This window comes from Scardinius erythrophthalmus (assembly GCF_964197995.2).
Source record: "Scardinius erythrophthalmus genome assembly, chromosome: 3".
NCBI classification, from domain to species: domain Eukaryota; kingdom Metazoa; phylum Chordata; class Actinopteri; order Cypriniformes; family Leuciscidae; genus Scardinius; species Scardinius erythrophthalmus.
Genome location: NC_138223.1, coordinates 2503799 through 2524628, shown reverse-complemented (window position 1 = coordinate 2524628; position 20830 = coordinate 2503799). Strand labels below are relative to the sequence as shown.

At 35.6% G+C, this 20830-nt stretch overlaps 2 protein-coding genes across 2 annotated transcripts; one reads left to right on the top strand and one right to left on the bottom strand.

Moving 5' to 3' along the window:
• The first annotated feature begins 432 nt into the window (after positions 1-432).
• Positions 433-6571, top strand: LOC308688400 (chloride intracellular channel protein 4). The gene is made up of 6 exons (XM_081361413.1): positions 433-565; positions 2293-2402; positions 3787-3912; positions 4000-4106; positions 4197-4378; positions 5629-6571. The coding sequence occupies exons 1-6, from the start codon at positions 503-505 to the stop codon at positions 5788-5790; spliced, it is 750 nt and encodes a 249-aa protein (XP_081217539.1). The 5' UTR covers positions 433-502; the 3' UTR covers positions 5791-6571.
• A 745-nt stretch (positions 6572-7316) lies between these two features.
• Positions 7317-11526, bottom strand: urp2 (urotensin II-related peptide; the record flags this gene model as incomplete). The annotated part of the gene is made up of 5 exons (XM_081362337.1): positions 7317-7348; positions 7434-7587; positions 7676-7716; positions 8411-8863; positions 11418-11526. The coding sequence occupies 5 exons, from the start codon at positions 11524-11526 to the stop codon at positions 7317-7319; spliced, it is 789 nt and encodes a 262-aa protein (XP_081218463.1).
• Positions 11527-20830: the final 9304 nt, after the last annotated feature.

The window sequence follows — 20830 nt, the reverse complement described above, 5'->3', positions numbered from 1 at the left end:
GCACTGCCCTCTACTGGCGTTATGTCGGTCTGTTTTACCCTCAGGTCCTCATCCATCCCTCATCACAGCTTAACTTCAGGTGGCCAGACCTCACATAATCATTCCACAACCTCCAGACTCATGAATACAGTGACACAGTAGTAACTCTACACGATCCCCAAGGCACTTTATAACACATACAACATGGAAATGTATATAGTTTATTTCTAGATTATTGTGCAGTGTTAGATTGTACACTGGAAATCATAATAGCGATTCCCAACTCTGCAAAACTCTTTCATAACGCACGTCTCATGAACGGCGTCTCTATCGCTGATAACAATGAACAAACGTCTCAGTGTCTCAGTGTCCTGCGTGTTTGACCGTGTTCTCCAGCCCAAACACCCACAGAACACCAAATGTAATCAGTCATTCTGGAAAGACTTTTCCATGCCTTCAGAGAATTTGCTTTGAGAAACCATTCTGCATTCGATATTATGAGACATGTGAAAGCATTTACACCATGGCTTGGTTTGATGTAGCAGCTAAAAAATTGGGATTTCCTAGCATCGAGCTGTTTGTCAAGGTAAGACGTTCTCACGTTAAACCTTCGAAGAAATAAAACATTTGTTCTTGTAGGATGACACAATAATATCTACATCATTCTGCATTGTGTTCCTTTATAAAATTAATGATAAACTCTTTTGTGTGGTTGAATTTTATGCTTTATTCAACTGTGGCCTTTTTTGTGTGCTATCAATTAGAGCTAATTGCGTTTATTAAAGCATTTTCCCAGGCAAAATAAACATTTATTAGGCTAATCACATAATTAACTATTTATCTGAACAAGCTGCCTGCTGACAAGTGAAATCAGTGCACTTTGGATGTTCTACTAACTATAAGTAACTTTACAACTACATGTCAACTAACTCTCATTAGTACTAGACTGTTAGTTTAAGGGTTTGGGTTAGTAGAATAAGTTGACATGTAGATGCAAAGATTCTGATTGTCAATAGAATATCTGTTGAGGAGCATCAAAAAAAGAGTTATTAAGTATTACTAATACTCTAATGACTGATAGTTGACAAGTAGCTGCAAAGTTACTTATAGAGTTAGTAAAATCACAGACTCTCACAGAGTTGCTGAAATGAATCGTATGAATGTGAAACGCCAATATTTTCATTCTAGTGTTAGTATTGACTACATCTTGTGATGTTGTTTGTTCTGCAGCTGAACAGTTTAAGCTTAAGCTTATTTACCCCTTTTTCGTAATTTATTGTGGCGCTCAATGAGGACGAAAGCTCCCTTAAAGGGATAGTTCACCCAAAAATGAACATTTTGTCATTACTTATTCACCCTTATGTTGCTCCAAACCTGTATGAGTTTCTTTGTTCTGTTGAACACAGAAGATATTTTGAAGAATGTTGGTAACCAGAGAGTTGACGGACCCCACAGTAGGAAAAACATACTATTGAAGTCAATGGGGTCCATCAAGTTTTTGGTGGTTATCAACAATTCTTTAAAATAGAAAGAAACTCATTCAAGTTTGGTACAACATGAGGGTGAGTAAATGATGACAAAACATTTTTTTGGGTGAACTATCCATTTAATGTCTTTTATTTCCCATTTAATTTTTGTGGAAATTTAAAATCATGTAAAAAAAGGCAGTGAGGGGGCGCCCTAGCGTTGTATACAGTATATATATATATATATATATATATATATATATATATATATATATATATATATATATATATATATATATATATATATATATATATAAAGTAATTAACCACTTAAACATAAATTTGCCTATTTAAATCATTTTGGTCAGTTCTTTACATGTCCGTTTAATTCTGCACTCTAAAAAATGCAGGGTTGTTTTAACCCAACTTTGGGTCAGATATGGACAAACCCCAACGCTGGGTTAAAAATGTAATTTAAAAATGTAACCCAACAGTTAGGTTTGTCCATATTTGACCCAAAGTTGGGTTGAAACAACCTAGCATTTTTTAAGAGTGTGTATTATTCTGAAGTTCGTACATCTTGTAGCGACAAACATATTTCACAAATTAACCTGTACATTTCTCACATTATCTACATAAATCTGCAACATATTAAACATCGTTAGTTATCTTAGATAAACATATTACCTTGAAATCATCATTTTGCCATTGTGTGCAGTGTCTTCACGTGTCAGGAAACTTTTGCAGTGCGCAGAGAGAATGAAATCAAAAGCGTCAGTTCAAACCCATTGTTCCTCCACACTCCTGATGTGGTTAAAGGACTGATGGCATGTTGTGTGTGTCCCAGGCCGGCAGTGATGGAGAGAGTCTCGGGAACTGTCCCTTCTCTCAGAGACTCTTCATGATCCTCTGGCTGAAAGGAGTCATCTTCAACGTCACCACTGTGGACCTCAAGAGGTGAAGCACTACATTCACAGAGACAGATTCAGACAACACAGATTTCCCATTAGGACAATTATGATTCCCAACAGGATAAAATGCGCCTGGAAAACAGCTAAAGATATTCTGATTTAACTAAATCATATAGAAATTGTCCTGAAATTGTACATTGGGATCTTATTTAATCATATTAAGATCCGTTTGCTTACAAATAATGATTGGAAGTTCCATTGGAATCTAAGATTTTTGATAAATTTTAGTATTATTATATATATATATATATATATATATATATATATATATATATATATATATATATATATATACATATATACATATATATATATATATATATATACACACACACAATTATTGTATTTATTAATATTTTTAATTGGCTTTTATTTTTATATTTTCAGTTTTAATATTAATTTTAGAAATACATTTGGGTCCATTTGACCAGGAAGAGGTACATCAAAATAAAATAAAAAAATATAAAAATAAAATCCATGTTTTTTAGTATGAAAATGAAACTTTAGATATGTGTTAAGACTGTAATTTTTCCCTAGATTTTTTTTAAATAAAATAATTTCTGAGATATAACCATTTAAACTTGGTACACCTTCTGCTTTCATGTCTGTTTTTACCCGTAAGTGAACTGTGGTTTTACGCATGAAATTATGCAGTTTTTTAGTTTTTTTTTTGTTACATCTATAAGTTGTATTTTACAGAAGTAACTTGAGAAAAATTTATTTAATTCTTATATATTACATTGTTCTTATAAATTTCATTTAATAATTCAAAATAAAAATTCTCATAAATATTGATAAAAAAAATATCTTGCATTGGTTTTTACTGTAGTTCATTCAACATTTCAAAGAATTTCTTTTTTTTTTTTATAGAATTCTATAAATAGAATTTTTTTTATTTTAAAGAAGTAGTAGCATGGTAAAAACACGGTAACATTCAAAACTTTTGCACATTCACTCATGATCAGATACAATGTGATTTTAGTTGTAAAATATTAAGTTATGACTGTTTTATAAGCTAACGTTCTACCGAGATCAAACAAACCGAAAATTGCAACAGGTGTATACAGTTTTTTTTAATGCATTACAAGGGTTAAGTTTTAGTAATTTTGTTTAGCAATGTGTTTTTGTAATTTTTTCTTAATTTTGTATTTTTTTTTACATTTCCATTTAGCTTTAATTTTTAGTTTTTAATTTAAGTTTTAGTGATTTTAGTACCTCAACTTATTTTATTTCACTTTCTAATTACGAGTTAGGGTTAGACCCTTATTTTATTTTATTTTCTATTTCAATTAACAATTTTTAATAGTTTTAGATTTACTTAGCCATAACCTTGCTGACGAAGGGCGGGTTTGTTGATCCGCGTCTCACAGGAAGCCTGCAGATCTACAGGATCTCGCTCCAGGAACCAACCCTCCATTCATGACCTTCAACGGAGAGGTTCTGGTGGACGTCAACAAGATCGAGGAGTTCCTCGAGGAACGACTGGTCCCACCACGGTACTTTCTCTATCGGTTCACTTCCCATTTCTTTCTTACTTGCCTCAGATACTTAAAACTAATCTTTGTTTTTGTTTTTTTTTGTAGATACCCAAAGTTGTCAGCAAAGCATCCAGAATCCAACACAGCAGGAATAGATGTTTTTGCCAAGTTTTCTGCCTACATCAAGAACCCTCGTAAAGAAGCTAATGAGGGTGAGTTTAATGGCTTTTAGTACACAGATAGTCCTGGTTGTGACTCTTTTCCTCCATTATAGTGTTTTATTTGGAGTTTTATGTATTCAGGTCTGGAGAAAGCTCTTCTGAAGTCCCTGAAGAGGCTGGATGAGTATTTGCAGACGCCGCTGCCCGAGGAGATTGATGCCAACAGCACAGATGATCCCGAAGCGTCCACACGAGGATTCCTGGACGGACCGGACCTCACGCTGGCCGACTGTAACCTGCTTCCCAAACTACACATCATGAAGGTGCTTTTCTTCACGCTCCTCCTTTTTTTCATCAACAAAATGTTCCCTTTCCTGAAAGATTTGTTTAAAATATCCTAATTGATCATTTAAATCTTAATGTAAAATCTTAATTTTAATCGCAGTGAAAAGCTGAATTGAAAAATGTACATAACTGCATACTTTTGAAATGTTGTCATATTTAGAGTGTACCCCTTTTGCTTTATTAATGACATGCAGAATAATATATATTATATACTGTATATAGTTGCAGAGCTACTGTACTGCTAATAGAGACACAGACTCACTGCTGATGCATAAATACACATGTCATACATATACAGTAAATCCCATAGCAGATTTAGGCAGGTGGAGCTGGGGGAGGTAGAGGGGTTCAGGACTACATTACAGAAAACAATGAACCAGACTATTTAAATTTTGAGCAAGCAATCTCATTGGCTGCAGGATCAGCAGAGACCAATCAGCTTGTGCCGTGCGGTAATGATGTGATTGCTGGCAGATTGCATGTAAAGGACTGATCAGTCTGCGCCCTCTAGAGTTTAATGGCTAAACTAACACACACACATACACACACACACACACACACACACACACACACAGTCAAACTAAAATTTATTCAGACTCCTTCAACATTTCTCACATTATCAGTTTATTCGCTATAGTTTAGAAAATGGTACTAAAGAACTCAGAGTTATGACCTCAGCTGATATCTGACTGGTTTTGTCCGTCCTTCTGTTAGACTGTCTCACACATGAATTATGTTGAATATCTGTCAGCTGTTAAATTTAACTACACAATTAGATAATACCAGTTTAGCTCAACCAATCACCAAGCAATGCTTCATTGTGTTCAGTCTGTGTGTAAAAAGAGCATTAGCAATTAAAGAAAACACAAAATTTGCCTTAAATTTTTAAGTACAATCAACTTGGATGTTTAAGTAATATCAACTTAAATTACATTAAACTGACTTAAATGAATCTTGTATAACTTGAAAACTGCTTAACTTATTTTGATTTTGATTGCTTAACATATGTTGTCATAACTTATTTATAATACACATTTTTACAGTGTACTAAAAAATATATAAAAAAATATATCTGGTGTCTAAATAATTTTTGGTTTGACTATATATATATATAAATAACTTCTGGACCACACTGCAATTATATATATTTTTACTCAGTAATTTAAAATGCATATGCTGGATTTCATATACCCAACCAGTTTAATCACCTGCATACTCTTGTTTGTAGATTGTTGCCAGGAAATACAGAGGTTTTGAGATTCCTGCTGAAATGACCGGAGTTTTGCGATATCTGAATAGCGCCTACCAGAGAGAAGAGTTCATGAACACCTGCCCTGCCGACCGGGAGATCGAGTTCGCTTACCTGGACGTCGCCAAAAAGATCAAATAGTTCAGGATGACCAGACAAGTAGTGGTAACTCATAGTTCTCTTGTGAGCAACGTCATATAGTGTGTGTGTGTGTGTGTGTGTGTGTGTGTGTGTGTGTGTGTGTGTGTGTGTGTGTGTGTGTGTGTGTGAATGCACTCACTGGTGGAGCTGCATATGGTGTATTGATCCTAAATCGGTAGAATGGCATCAGTTCTCCTTAAATCATTGGCAGGACCAGAAAAATAGTATAATACCAGACACCGAGATACAATATTCTGTCTGTTAGTACACTGAACAACTTCATATATGTATCTTGTCTGTCTCTAAAAAATGCAGGGTTGTTTTAACCCAGTTTTGGGTCAAATATGGACAAACCCAAACATTGGGTAAAAAAATGTAATTTAAAAATATAACCCATATTTGACCAATTTAATGATAAAAATAAATGCTGGGTTTGTCTATATTTGACCCAGATTGGGTTGAAGCAACCCAGCACTTGTTAGAGCTTTTTTTTTTTTTTTGGATGATATAGATAGACTAGATATGGTATATTCATAATGTTCACCATGGCCTTGACCAAAATTGATCTCATAATCATTTTTAAGCTATGGATCTCTATTTTATTATTTTTTTTGCATATATGTTGTTTATTTCTGAATTTTTACTTGTGATTCTTTCTGTCAGGCCAGAATATTTACACATACATTTTATATTTACATTTTATATTTAAAATAATAATAATAATAATAATATGGAAAATCATGTTCATTATTTACAATATCACTGTGTATGGTTAATGAAACCCTCCTTTTATATATATATATATATATATATATATATATATATATATATATATATATATATATCACACAAGGCTTTATTCCACAGGTTGATGGATTTTTTAAATGAATGACATTTCTAGGTAATTGTTTTGTCTTTCCACGCTTACGCCGAAACTGCTTCATTTATATTTGATTGTTTTTATCAATGCATAGAATTTGTTAAAACATTCTTTTTATGCATCTTTGTAACCTTGCATGAACGCCTTATGACGCCTCATATTAAACGAATCAGAACTCATCAAGTCTTCATGGTTTTTAATTTTTGACAAAACAAGCACGAAGAACGAGATGAAAAGACTCAATGAAGCCGGTGGTCTCCGAGTTTCATCCTGACCTCTAACTTTGAGAACTTGTGCAAACACTAATACAGTGAGGCCAGTCTCAACAAAGATCACGTCCACTGTCGTATTTGTGATTTTGCAATGATCACCGAGAGAGATATCTGTAGAAAAATAAAGTTCTCTTTATTATCACAGTATTTTTGCATGCTTTTTCATTTTTATTGGAGCTTGCAACAAACAACGAAGATGTTGCAGATCGAAGGTTAACAGGATTTCGTGCACAAAATCAAGGGTACACACGTCACAGGGGGTCAGAGGGGTCAGTCATGTTATTGATGGTCCATTGAGAAGAGTTTAAGCATCTATGTTTGAGAACAGGATTTGTTGCTTGGCATTTCAGAGGTTGGTGAAATGAGGGTGAAGCTCAGTTCTGAGAGCAGTACTTCCAGAAGCACACTGTGTTCAGAGAAAGATAAATAATGGTTAATGTATGGGTGTAACATGACATTTTGTTATCCAAACCAGCTGGTCTGCATCGTACCTCTTTTGTTGGGTTTCTTAGCTGATGGGTTCGACTTTTTAGAGGCTTTTCCGTTGAGTTTGGGATCCATCTGGTCAGTGCTAGCCTTGGGTGAAATCCCACCGCTGTCTATAGTGGTCGCTGTGGTGGGCTTCAGGTGTCCATCTGTCACGACCTGCTGGTTATAAAATATGATTTCTATCATAAAGCTCAAATTGAACTTTAGTGTATATGCTTGTGATTGTTTTGGGAACTGAACGTACCATTTTGTTCTTTTTCCCGGTACCTCGTCCATTGCTATTTCCTTCACAAGAAGAAGGGGAAAAAAGCCAAGATTTTATATATAAATAGATTTTATACATAAATGTTTTTTATATATAAAACATTCTTTTTTCTTTTTTACAAAAAGTTATTTATTTATTTTTTTTTTGTGAAAAGTCTCTTCTGCTAACCAAGGCTACATTTATTTGATTTAAAATACAGTAAAATTGTGAATAGTGTGGGGAAAAAGGGGGGGGGGGGGGTAGCCAAGATTTTATATATAAAAATATATATAAAAATTTTTTTTTACAAAAAGTTACGATTTAAAAAAAAAAGGTTTTTGTGAAAAGTCTCTTCTGCTAACCAAGGCTACATTTATTTGATTTAAAATACAGTAAAATTGTGAAATATTAAAAAATATATATATTTTCTATGTGAATATATAGTAAAGTGTAATTTATATCCTGTGATCAAAGCTGAATGTTCAGCATCATTACTCCAGTCTTCAGTGTCACATGATCCTTCAGAAATCACTCTAATATGAGGATTTGATGCTCGAGAAACATGTTGAAAACAGCTTCATATTTTTGTGGAAACATATTTTTAGGATAATTTGATCAATAGAAAGTTCAAAAGAACAGCGTTTATTTGGAATATAAATATTCTGTCACTTTTGATCAATTTAATGCATCCTGGTTGAATAAAATCATTTCCTTAAAACACTAAATCAAGCACACCTCTGGTCATGATGGTGATCCGGTGGCTCAGTGTGCTGTTCACTAACTTGTGAAGCTCCTCAAGTGCACTCAACATCTTCACCAGCTCCTCTCGAGCATCTGTGACGGGATCAGGCTGGGATTGTTTGTCGGACAGCCTGAACAGCCGGTTCTTCTCCGTTATCCTCTGGGAATCGGGAGAACTGGTTGTGCGGTCTGTCCTCAGAGATCCATCACTCGGCTGAATCTCCTCGTGTCCGTCAGAAAGGAGTGTTAGTGTCTTTAAGAGATTATTGACACCTGTGTCTAAGGTTTTGTGTCTGACATTTGGGCTACTTGTCGCTGTGATTATTTCGTCTAATGCTCGCATTGCTACAGTCTTTCCATCTCCATCGGGAAATGTCGTCATTGGTCGGGTCCTCAGTAGCTTCGCTCGTGCTGGATTTATTTCATCCACGCCGGTTCTCCGTGGATCTGGAGGGAAATACAAACAAGTCGGCATGAAACGGAAGTTGCGATAGTCTTTTCCTCCCTACACTTTTCTTCAAACATACGAAGAACATTTTTATGTTAAGTTCTGAAGTTTCTTCATTCTCCATTATTTTTAAGAGTGTGTTGTGATGTATAGGCCTATCTGAGTGAAACGGCTTCACAAACAAGAACAAATGTGGGCGGGGCTTAATTTTGTCCATGGGGAATTGATTGGTTTATCTCATGTGAGTGACAGGTTGCTCCGCTTGTCATCAGAAAAGAAAAGAGATGTCGCTGCAAGATGGAGGGGAAGATACTCTGATTAAAGATTATGAGTGCAGATGAGTTCAAAATAATAACACTAATGTTGTGCATGGATTAATAATAAATAATGCAATATTCCATAAGAAATAAGAATTGGAAAAAATTTAATTTTGTAGCTTTATTGCTCAGTGGAATGCAACTCAATTAGTTTCAGCTACAGAAAAGTGTTTGCATGTCTCTAAAATCCCAGTTTACGGTTGGTACCGGAATGATGCATCCTTCTGTCCTCTGAAAGGGTTTGTCTCATAAGTCCTGTTGACACAGAATTGTTCCCATACCCATAGAAACAAGTCAATGGGAAATGCCAATGCACTGAAACACCCTGAGAACCTTGAAAAGAGACATTCCGAACATCAAACATCCCTTCTTTTCTCGGCTTGGACAAACACACACGACATAACAGATGATAAATACTTTTTGTCCGAGGAACTTTCTAACCCGTCCTTCATCATCATTCTGATCTTAGAGGTGGACGCTGACAAATGGCTTGTTCACACTCATGTACAAACACATGTGGAGCTGCATCCATGTTGACCGAAGTCTTGGGGAAGTCGGAGAGTTGCTTGGACGACCGTTTCGGTGACGTCGTAGGTGCGTATTTTGGACATTTGCAAACTCTGAACTTGCCATCACTCCATTAAAAACACTTCGAAGGAGCTCTAGATAAAATAAGAGTGGTGTTATCCCCTTAATCCAAAGTAATTGTTGAAAAAGTGCACCGCATTCATGCATATGGTAATAAATTAGCATGACCTATCAGTGCATACATGCACTTACTGATTTATGAATACTTTTTGTGCACGTACATTCAATAACTTTGAGATTTATTGCTGCATGGTGAAGATCCAGGTCAACGAATTCTGTAAGAACATTAACCTAAATGTGATCCGCCGGGACCGAATGACCTAATTCAAGCTTTACATAACCCTGCTTGAAACTCCCGAGCCAATTTTAGCAGGAGGACGAGTCCAGAACCTGAATGTGGAACGACAGATTTAAGGTTTGCACACACTGGAAGTGCGGACAGCACAAGACCAACAGAGGACCACAAGAGCCGGCGCCACTGGACTGATTGTCTTGGTCCAGCGCCATCTCTGAGTCTGTAGACTTGACGACAGCGAAACTAACATCGAGAAGAGACACACAGGTGGACAGGGTGGACATGTTTACTGATAGATATCAGCATACGTTCCCCAGCTGATGGATCACAGACAACTGTTTTCTTAAATGTTGAATATGCAATAAAGAATTATCCAATTAAATGTGCACTGATTTGCATAAACGTCCAGAACAGAAACCTGAACATTCGATTAAATTTTCATGTTTGATTTTGTTGGGAGTTAAACATTTTTTTTGACATCTCTTTTTATCACTCAATAAATCAGAAAACTTTTTTGTTTTGGGGAATAAAAAGTTATGGTCAGAGTATAAATCAGGTGAGTGATTTATACAATGAACAAACCTTATGCAAAGCTGGTGAAGTGGAGATTTCTGGAGGGAAAAACTCTAATATATTTATTGTAACTGAAATCTACTGATGCAAATAGATCAAGTGCAATAAGATACACACTTAAATGTCTGAAAAAAGACTAATCTGGGGGAAAAAACACCTCAAAATTGACCAGTGCATAAATAACAATAGTTTCACTATGTAGCGTCTTGCCTTAATGTCTCAGATGTCTCTCCTAGACAAAAAATATATAGATTTAAAAGAGGTCTTTTATCTCTCAGATGTTTTTATGAGAAAAAGACCCCAGTATCTCTCACGCAAGTTTCAGAAGACATCTAATAAATAAATGGCACTAACTGTGCGAAGATGTGTACATGCAATCAAAAGTCAAAGATTTCTCATCAAATTTTCCCAATATCAAAATATTTCTATTGATTCATTTGCATCTGTTTTTATTTCTCCAAAGGGAAAACACATCTGAGACAAAGTTGATTCTTGAAACATGTATAATTCACTAAGACTTTTGCATTTGTGAGTGTTGGGACCACACGGTTATAAATGAGCGTTCCTGAAGCTCAAATACAGAGCATAATGCCGAGGTCAAGAGTTCATTTCCCAGGAGACTGTATTCTGCTGAATGCACCAAGATTATAAACATTTTCCTCATGATTTTCTGAAAAGCTGCTTTGAAATTTGACTTGACTTAAAATGCATGAACTAATCAAATGTATACATTGAATGCATTGGGGAAAAAGCATGTGAGCTGGTTTTGACCGGTCTTACCTCCATCCGTTGGTTCTTCTCCAGGCATCATCGGAGCAGCATCCAAGACCGAAGCGACAGTCAGCAGAGCGACTGCGGTCAACACTTTCAACATGTCCACCTTATACATCTCAATGACCTGAAGGTGAGACGGTCCAGCTAGCGATGAAGTCTAAACGAATGCGATCTCTGGGTGGATTCATACACCTGTTTGCTCTTTTACACTGATGCGCCTCTAAGATGAGAAGGCTTGTCAAGTGTGCTGTACTTTACAGTATTTTCTCTACCGTCACCCCACATCCACCGGTGCTTTTAAATCGAGACACCCACGCTGACACCGACCAATCAGGCCGCTCCTCCCTCCAGGCGTTGTGTGACATTTGGGGTTGTGTTTGGTGTCGGGGTCTCCATTGTGCCGGTGGCGGCAGGCATGGGCCCTTCTGCGTCAGAGGCCCTTTTTACTCCGGCCCCTGTGCAAACACATTAAGAAGTGCCTTATCACTGCTTACACAGCAGCGCACCCGATGACTTTATCCACTCCTCATCAGGGTCAAAAGGGCCATCCCGGATCGGGACGACGTTTGATGTGTGCGCCAATGCAAATAGCCTTCATGCATATGAGAAGAAATTAGCATGAGCTGAAGTGCGTTTGATGACTATGATGCATTGGTGCATTTAAACTAATAATAAATATACAATTTTTTTTTTAAGTGATTAATATATGGTGTGTTTTTTTTTTATAACCAAGGAGCGTTTTGACGTCAATCATGATTTGTGAATATTATAGTATTTATTAATATTTTCAAATTAACTTTTAATTTTACTTCAGGTTTTAGTGATACTGTCATGTGCTTTTGACAGTTTTATTAGTTAAACAAAAATTAATTAATTTTTATTTCAGTTTTAGTTATTTTAGTACTTCAGCTTAAACTTCAGTTGCCACATTTCTAATTTTCAATTTGAAATAATATGATAATTAGCAGTTTTTAGTCGAGCATAGCAAGAATAAACTGTATCTAAATTGTATATATATATATATATATATATATATATATATATATATAATTTAGATAAATTTTGTTCTTGCTATGCTCGACTAATCTTGTCAAGCATGAAAAACTCTGTATATATATATATATATATATATACTCTGTATATATATATATATATATATATGCCTAATAAGAGGTGTATATGTGTGTATATATATATATATATATATTGACTCACAGAGTGTTTTGGATGGTTGCTAGGGTGTTCCTACACTCAAAAAAATGCTGGGTTGTTTCTGTAAACAAATTGTTGGGTTGATTGTGCTGGGTCAAAAAGTTGGGCTGTTTGGGGTACTGTAAACACATAATTGGGTTGATCATGCTGGGTCAAATGAGTTGTAAGGGGGTCATTCACAAATAAACCGCTGGTTGGGTTATTTTGACCCAGCAACTGGTTACTTTTTTCATTCTTTGCGGAACTTTCTGGATTCTTCACTTCTGACTCGAGGAGCACGCCACTCGGAGCAGGCAGCTGTTTTATGGTAAGTTAATATGAATGTTTACCTATATTTTTTAATAAGTTGTGGTGGTAGCAGCAAGCTAATTTCACTGTTCAACATACAGTCTTTGATATGGAAGTGTGAGGGGTAACTATTTATTTCTGTGAAACATTAAATAGCCACAGCTAGCCGGTTAGAATTTTTTTGACAAAATGCCACGTTAAATCCTTAGTTGAAATTAAACCAGCTATATCAGCAGCCTTTTTGAAATATGCAGTTTAAATTCTAAATTCATCATGTAATTATCGTAGGCCTATTCATTGTGGACGTTGCGTATTTAAAAGTGAGATAAGCTTTTGTATGAAATCCATACGCGCACTTTCCTCACAGGGCTCGCACGTAAAATCAGCGGCAAATGAGTCTCTTATGTAGGTTAGCTAGTGAGTTGTGAGTGAAAAGTCTGCTGGCGTAGTTTTAGAAATACTCGTCAGAAGAAGTGACTGAGGTAAGTTCCAGCACAATCTGCGTGTGTCTTCTGTACTGTCTCGAACCATCGTTTCTGCCAAAAAAGGCTTTCAAGAGCTTGATATAGCCTAGTTTTTATTATGTAGGATATGACTTGCAATCTTTATAAACAGCGACTGAGGAAAGGAGAAATAAATGGACAGGCGTCAGTTTTGAGAAGAAAAGTAAACCCGTTTAGTTGAACGAATGATCGTCAATATTTAAAACTTAAAAAATGCAAACTTACGATAGCCTACCCGAAGTATTTTATTGTGTGTAACATCTAAACGAGGCGATCATCAGCGCCAGTTAGGAGATTAACGAGCAGCTTTGTGGGTTTGTGAGTTTTAACGTTAAAGACACTATCAACATTACAGTAATATTTTACTTTTAATAAAGTAGTCTAATGTTTTATTTGAATGCCTTAATGTTGATAATATTTGTCCAAATTACTCTTTTATTACTATTACTATAATTCAGTTTGCAAATACTGAATACACATTTTGTTTGTTTTTCACATTTGGTCATTTAATGTTTGCAATATTTTAATTGCATATTCAATAATAAATTGATACTTCCACAAAAAAAAATTAACTTGCATGTCAGTTTTATTGCAACACTCTAAGTGATTGTCTGGGAAGCAGACTCACTCTGTCAGTTTAAAACGCATATCTTTTACCTGGCATTCATATAGAACATTATACATTTCTATTATTCAAATCAGTTAAATGATTATTAGGCTGCATAGGTCAGCCGGAACCGGGGACACTTTCCTATAACACCTGATGTACTCATTATTTAATAAGAAGAATGGCATCTATGCTAATTTTTGTCTTTCTGTTCATTCTAAAGTTTACTGAAGTCAGCCGGATCCAGGCCGTATCCAGATCAGAAGGTGGACCTGCGCCTGGACCCATCCATGACGCATCCCTGATGTGCCAGCCTCATCAGCCCTGTGAAGGCCTCATCGACACGACTGATCCTCAACAAACTCGTCTCCATACCGGTGTGATGACTCCGACTTCCAACCAGATGGAACTGGATAAATATTCTGAATTTTCTTATTCAATCTGACCTCTGACCTGTAATGCTGCCTGAATCATAATCATACACTGTTCGCTCGATGGCCAGGGGAGAACTGAGCGACTGAGCCTGGTTTCTCCCAAGGTTTTTTTCTCCATTCTGTCTCCTGATGGAGTTTTGGTTCCTTGCCACTGTTGCCTTGGCTTTTGGCTTGCTTAGTTGGGGACATTTAATATTCAACAATATTATTGATTTGCCTTAAGGTGGACAATGACGCAATTTTTCATCTAGAAACAAACTTTGTTGTATTATTTTCGTGTTACAGTATTACTGTGAAGCTGCTTTGATACAATATGTATTGTAAAAAGTGCTATATAATTAAAGATGACTCTACTTGACTTGTGAGGACCAACATGGTTGAATATTTACAAAATGGGATGACTGGTGAATTGCAGCACATTCTGTGCCTCAGGGATGAAATGAGGGGGACATGTCAGACCTTTGACATTGATTAACATTTGTATTCAGTAACGAAAAGTATTAAAGAAATGTATAAAATTAAAAAAAAATTAAATAAGATTGAAATCACATATACTGTGGCCTCTCTGGTTTATTGTATTACAGAGATAATAATTATTTTACATTCGTAATATAACAAATATTTGTTACTAATTTTATTAAGGCAATGAGACAAGAAATAACCCAGCACATGAGTAAGACTTAACCCAGCAAGAGGGTTAATTTCACCCACTGGTTGAGTCAAATGAATGACCCAGAAATATGGGTTAAATGGTAAAACCCAGCACTTGGGTCAAACCAACCCAGCGCGTGTTCTGTCCAATAGTGACCCAGCGGTGTGGTTAAGGTTGGGTTATTTTTTAACCCAGCAGTTTTTAGAGTGTAGGCTGTTCTGGATAGTTGGGTGTTGCTAGACAGTTACTAGGGTGTTCTGGCCCAAGTGAAAAGAGTGAACCTTCAAATAAATTAAATTATGGCCTCTAGCGTACTTTTTTCTTTTTCTTTTTACATTTATGCCCATTTTATAGTCCGCCTCATGATTTGAGAAATCATTCATATCAAGAATATGAGCAATGTGAGCTACAGTGCCATCTCTAATAAAGCAAATTACGTTTGCTCTCTCCTGAACTTCTGGAAAGTTTTGGGTGAGAAAACGAATGTGTTCCTGCTGTGGAAAGTTAATGACACAGGAAGTGTCTGCCTCTGTTTGCTCTGAGCCGTGATGTCAGGAGAGGACGGGACTCACTGCGAGACTGTTGCTGGGAAGAGAGAAGCTAACCTGAGAGCATCCAGTAATTCATTACCCTTTAGGGCCTGAATACATGTGATGAGAGCCCGTCTGTGAGTAAGCTTCAAAACTTCAACACTCGAAAGAACATGTTTGCCTGATGTGGACAAGAAAGTAGCCTTTTCTTATTTGTTTGTTTAGCGGTTTTGGAGTCAAAACCAGAACAAAACCCAAGAGCCGGAACCAGCATTTTTGCAGCATTCATGTTCCTCTCTGAGAGCAACAGAATTCTTGTTTTGCAACATAAAAACAAAAATGTTTCATTGTGTTATAGCAGTTTTATACCTCGAGACAGATTTTTTTCAGATGACTTTTAAATTGATATTTGTTCCTGTCAGCTCTTGCTGAAATCTTTCACTAGAGGTCAGTGTTGGATTTCATTTAGCATGTTCTGTATCTGATGGCAGAGATAGAAACAAGATGATCTGTTTAATCGTAATCATAAATTGATGTTTTTCCTGCAGTATTTCAGACATATTTTAAAATGAAAACACATGTGTGTACTTGTCCATTCATACTGTGCTGCATTATTTTAATTCTGTGTATGTCATTATTTTACTTATTCATTTTAGTCCATTTTAAAATTTACTTTCTTTATGGCATTGATTTATTTATATGTCTTTTGTTCTTTTAAGTCGTAATCTTAAAATATTGTACATTTGACCTCTAATCTTTTTCATTTCTAATCAAAAGTTTGTTTGTTTTTTAAACAAATGATTCTTTATGGTTCAGCAAGGATCATTTTATAATGTTACAAAAGACTAATTTTAAAATAAATGCTGTTCTTTTGAACTTTCTATTCATCACAGAATCATGAAAAATAATATGCATCAGTTTCAACAGAAATATGAAGCAGCATGACTGTTTTCAACATTAATAATAATCATAAATGTTTCTTGAGCATCAAATCATCATATTAGAGTGATTTCTGAAGGATCATGTGACACTGAAGACTGGAGTAATGATGCTGAAAATTCAGCTTTGATCACAGGAATAAATTACACTTTACTATATATATATATATTCACATGGATATAGCTATTTTAAACTGTAATAATATTTCACAATATTACTGTTTTTACAGTATTTTCTGATCACATAAATGCAGCCTTGGTGAGCAGAAGAGACTTCCTTAATATCACCGACTGAACACTAGTGTATATGTAAATATCACATTCTTAAATGGTTTAGAAAGAAAAATGGACAATATCTGAATATGAAATATTTCAACTAAGACTTTAGTAACAAACACACACACAACAGATTTTAGCACTTAAATGGCATGATGAAGAGGATGAAAGTGTGAGCAGAGAGGAGATGAAGACGTGAGGCTGGACAGAGGAGGGAAGGGAAGGTCAGGCCGCAGAAAAGAGCGATTTGTTTTCAGTGAAACTCGAGCGCACACCCCCACTTACCGCCGGCGCAGGCTAGCGGAATCAATTACCACTTGTCAGGATGAAACCAAAGCCATGCAACACAATAAGGGCACGACCTAAGAATTTCTGTGTGAGCTGCTGTGTGTGTGATTGTGATTTTGTTGGTGACTTTTATTTGTTTGTTTGTACAGAGCAAGGCCCAGGCCCAAATATCAATATAAATGCATTTTATTTTTAATATCCAATCAATATTTTGGCTTCTTTTTCTATTGTTATAAGTCCATGTTATATAAATAAAAAGGTTCAGAAAGGTTTTTGGGTATGGATGTACCTTGGAGAACCATGTAAATAACATAAAAACGTTAATCGTTCAGTATACTGTTAAAAGAAAAGTGTACATATTAGTACCTAAATGGTACATATTAGAACCCTTTTGAAGGGTCCTGTCCAACTTTTGTACCTTTTTTTAGTAAATGTAAATGTAGAGTGAATGATTCTTTAAAAATGTCAACATATTAACGGAATTACAGTCAGTTTAAAACTGTAATTTAGGGGGAAATTACATTCTAAACTAGTAAATCCAACAGCCTTTTCTGATGAATTAACAAGGCCATGCTCACACTAATATCTGTTTTGTACTGTGTTTTTGAGATCCACCATAACAACACTGCTGGTAAAGAGAAAAGCCACATGATGAATCAAAGTTCATCACACGTATAGCTTTTCCGCAAGCTGAGGGAAAAACCAATACATAGAAGGTGCATTGTCATACACACAAATACAAAACACCCACATGACATTATAATAATGCAATAAACATTCATTTAGCAACATTAGATGGAACATAAAACCCTGATGTGCATGACTGATAATAAAGATATTTTTGCTAACATTCCCATTAAGTTATGAAAACGTTATTTTTGAATGTTGTCTGAACGTTCAAAACATCAATTTTTGGAATGTTATAAAAACGTTGTTTCTTTAATGGAGCGTTAAGGTAACATTCCATTTGATCATTATGCAAACATTGTACGAATGTTACTTTTAAATTACATTCTGAAATAATTAGTAGCAGTTTAAAAAATGTCAGACGGACATCCAACTAAGACTTTTCAGATAAATCATTGCATGAACGATGTATAAATGTTTTTGTGCTAATGTTCTGAGAACATCATTAGTCGAGTCACCTTCATTTGTATAGCGCTTTATACAATACAGATTGTTTCAAAGCAGCATTACAGTGATCAACAGGGGAAAAAGTACATCAGTAATGTACAGTTCTGTATGCAGTAACACTTTCCTTCCACAAAATACGACATACCTCTAGTTTGGGATTTTTGTTTGTCAGCTATACAGGAACATCAATAGCCCAATACATTCATAGAATATGTGACACTGGACCACAAAACCATCACATGGGTCAATTTTTTTAAATTGAGATTTATACATAATCCGAAAGCTGAATAAATAAGTTTTCCATTGATGTATGGTTTGTTATGATATGACAATATTTGGCCGAGATACAACTATTGTAAATCTGGAATCTGAGGGTGCAAAAAATCTAAACATTGAGAAAATCTCCTTTAAAGTTGTTCATTTATGTTGGCGATTGTGCTGCATTCACTCACAGAAATACATGTTTTTTATATATACGGTAGGAAATTTACAAAATATCCTCATGGAACATGATCTTACTTAATATCCTAATGATTTTTGGCATAAAAGAAAAATGAATATTTTTGACCCATACAATGTATAGTTGGCTATTGCCACAAATATACCCGTGCGACTCGAGACTGGTGACGTGATCCAGGGTCACATATAGTCATAAAATAAAGTGAGAGAGGACAGATTGATAGTCTTACTTTAAGACCAGATAACTTTGAACAAACATTATTTTAAAGCCACTGGAAGAATGTTAGTTCATAACTTTTGTCAGAACGTTACCCAATATTCCCATCTGATACGATCCACATTCTGCACATTGACTGAATTCAATTTTAATGTGGCATATTGCCCGGCAACTGCCATTATTATTAGCAGAAAGAATTGTGTATTAATTAGCATTTGCCGCTGTTTTCTTGTGATTTTAGCACAGTTAGGGTTTGCATCATATATTACACATATTATCTACTTATTTTTTATTGGCCTTCTTTTCTTGTAGACGTAAGCACATTCTCTGGTTGTTTCTGGTGTGTTGAAGTGTAGTGTGTGTGTGTGTGTGGCAGAGGGCCGCCGTCAGCTGTCACTCTACACCTCACGGACGCTGTGGCTCACCAGAGGCCAGTGTGGTTCAGGGAAGGTTTGGAAACGTCTGAAACCTCTAACCACAGGAGCAGGCCGGCCACCCAAGCCGACAGACTGTGGGCGAGAGCCAATCTCTGCTGCGCTGGTGCCACCCGCCGCTGTGCCACAGACGGCACGAAGACACTCACCGCAAAACATCATTGAGTTACAGCCGACAGACCGCTGGAGGTGCTGGAGCAAACACGCCACAGTTAAATAGCAATACATATTCTGTGTGTTTTTGGCTGTATTGATATATATTACACTGTAAAAAATGTCTAACCCTCCCAAATCAAAAATGTCAAGTGACCGATAACATCTAAATTTTTCAATTGGCCCAAGTGAAATTCTGTAAATTTAATTTTATAATTTACAGAATTTCACTTGGGCAAATTTGAATTGAAAAATTTAGATGTTATCTGTCACTTGAAATTTTTGATTTGGGAGGGTTAGACATTTTTTACAGTGTATGGTAAGGATACTGTGTGTAACAAATCTGTTTATGTATTGATTTGTTGTTTAAAACAATTTAGATATTACATTACCACAACTGGTCAATTTTTGACATGTCTTTAAGTTCACCAAGGCTGCATGTATTTGTTACAGTTTTTCTCAGTCGCTTTGGTGCATTTCTCATAACACTATTTACATTTGCACAACAGTTAATGCAGTTCTCAAAACAATTAGTACAAACTGCAAAACCTAGTTGATAACCTGCAAAAGCGTGTCACTTGCTCAAAATGGAAAGCTCACTCCTCAAAAGCAAGTATTTATGTCAATGAAAGTGTCAGTGTCATCAAAATAAAAAGTCCTGACACCATCGTTTATGAACAAGATAGTCAAATGGCTTTGTCGTGTTTTCATTATGACAGTTTACTCTGTAAATGTTTTCCAATGATAAAAGTCAGATCTTGGTGACACTACCTGAAAATGCTCAAGACAGCACTATATACTATTTGCACAGCCATTTGAAAAATACAGTAAAGTTACACATTACTGTATTTATGAGGTAACTGAGTACAAGACACTGAATATGTATGTTTCACATTTTTACTGCATATGCTCTTTGCAATTCTAATTTGTTCACAGCATTGTGCAAAAGAAAAAATACACCATTATTTACAACAAACATAAACTCCCTTTGGGTAGAGCTGTGCACAACTGTACACAATATTGCAGAACATATTGGAACTGAACATACAACATGGTACTGTACACTGTAAAAAATCCAACTTGCAAATTGTTTACTCACCTTAAGATTATAAGTTGAGTGGGCAAATGTTTGAGCGCAATGTTGAGTTAACTTATAAAAACTATTTAACTGCATGTTTACTACTATTTGTCCAATGAACACAAAAAAATAAGTTGAGAAAACTTAATGTTTTGATTTCTGCGCTGGAACGTTTAACTTCCCACCATCGCGCATGCGCAGTCTGTCTCTATGTAC

What these genes read in the sequence shown, in the direction of transcription:
- LOC308688400 (XM_081361413.1), top strand. Translation starts at nt 503, where the DNA reads ATGGCTTGGTTTGATGTAGCAGCTAAAAAATTGGGATTTCCTAGCATC. An exon ending in GAACGACTGGTCCCACCACG is followed by an intron (nt 3,913 to 3,999) that starts GTACTTTCTCTA and finishes TTTTTTTTGTAG; the next exon opens with ATACCCAAAGTTGTCAGCAA. An exon ending in CCAAACTACACATCATGAAG is followed by an intron (nt 4,379 to 5,628) that starts GTGCTTTTCTTC and finishes TCTTGTTTGTAG; the next exon opens with ATTGTTGCCAGGAAATACAG.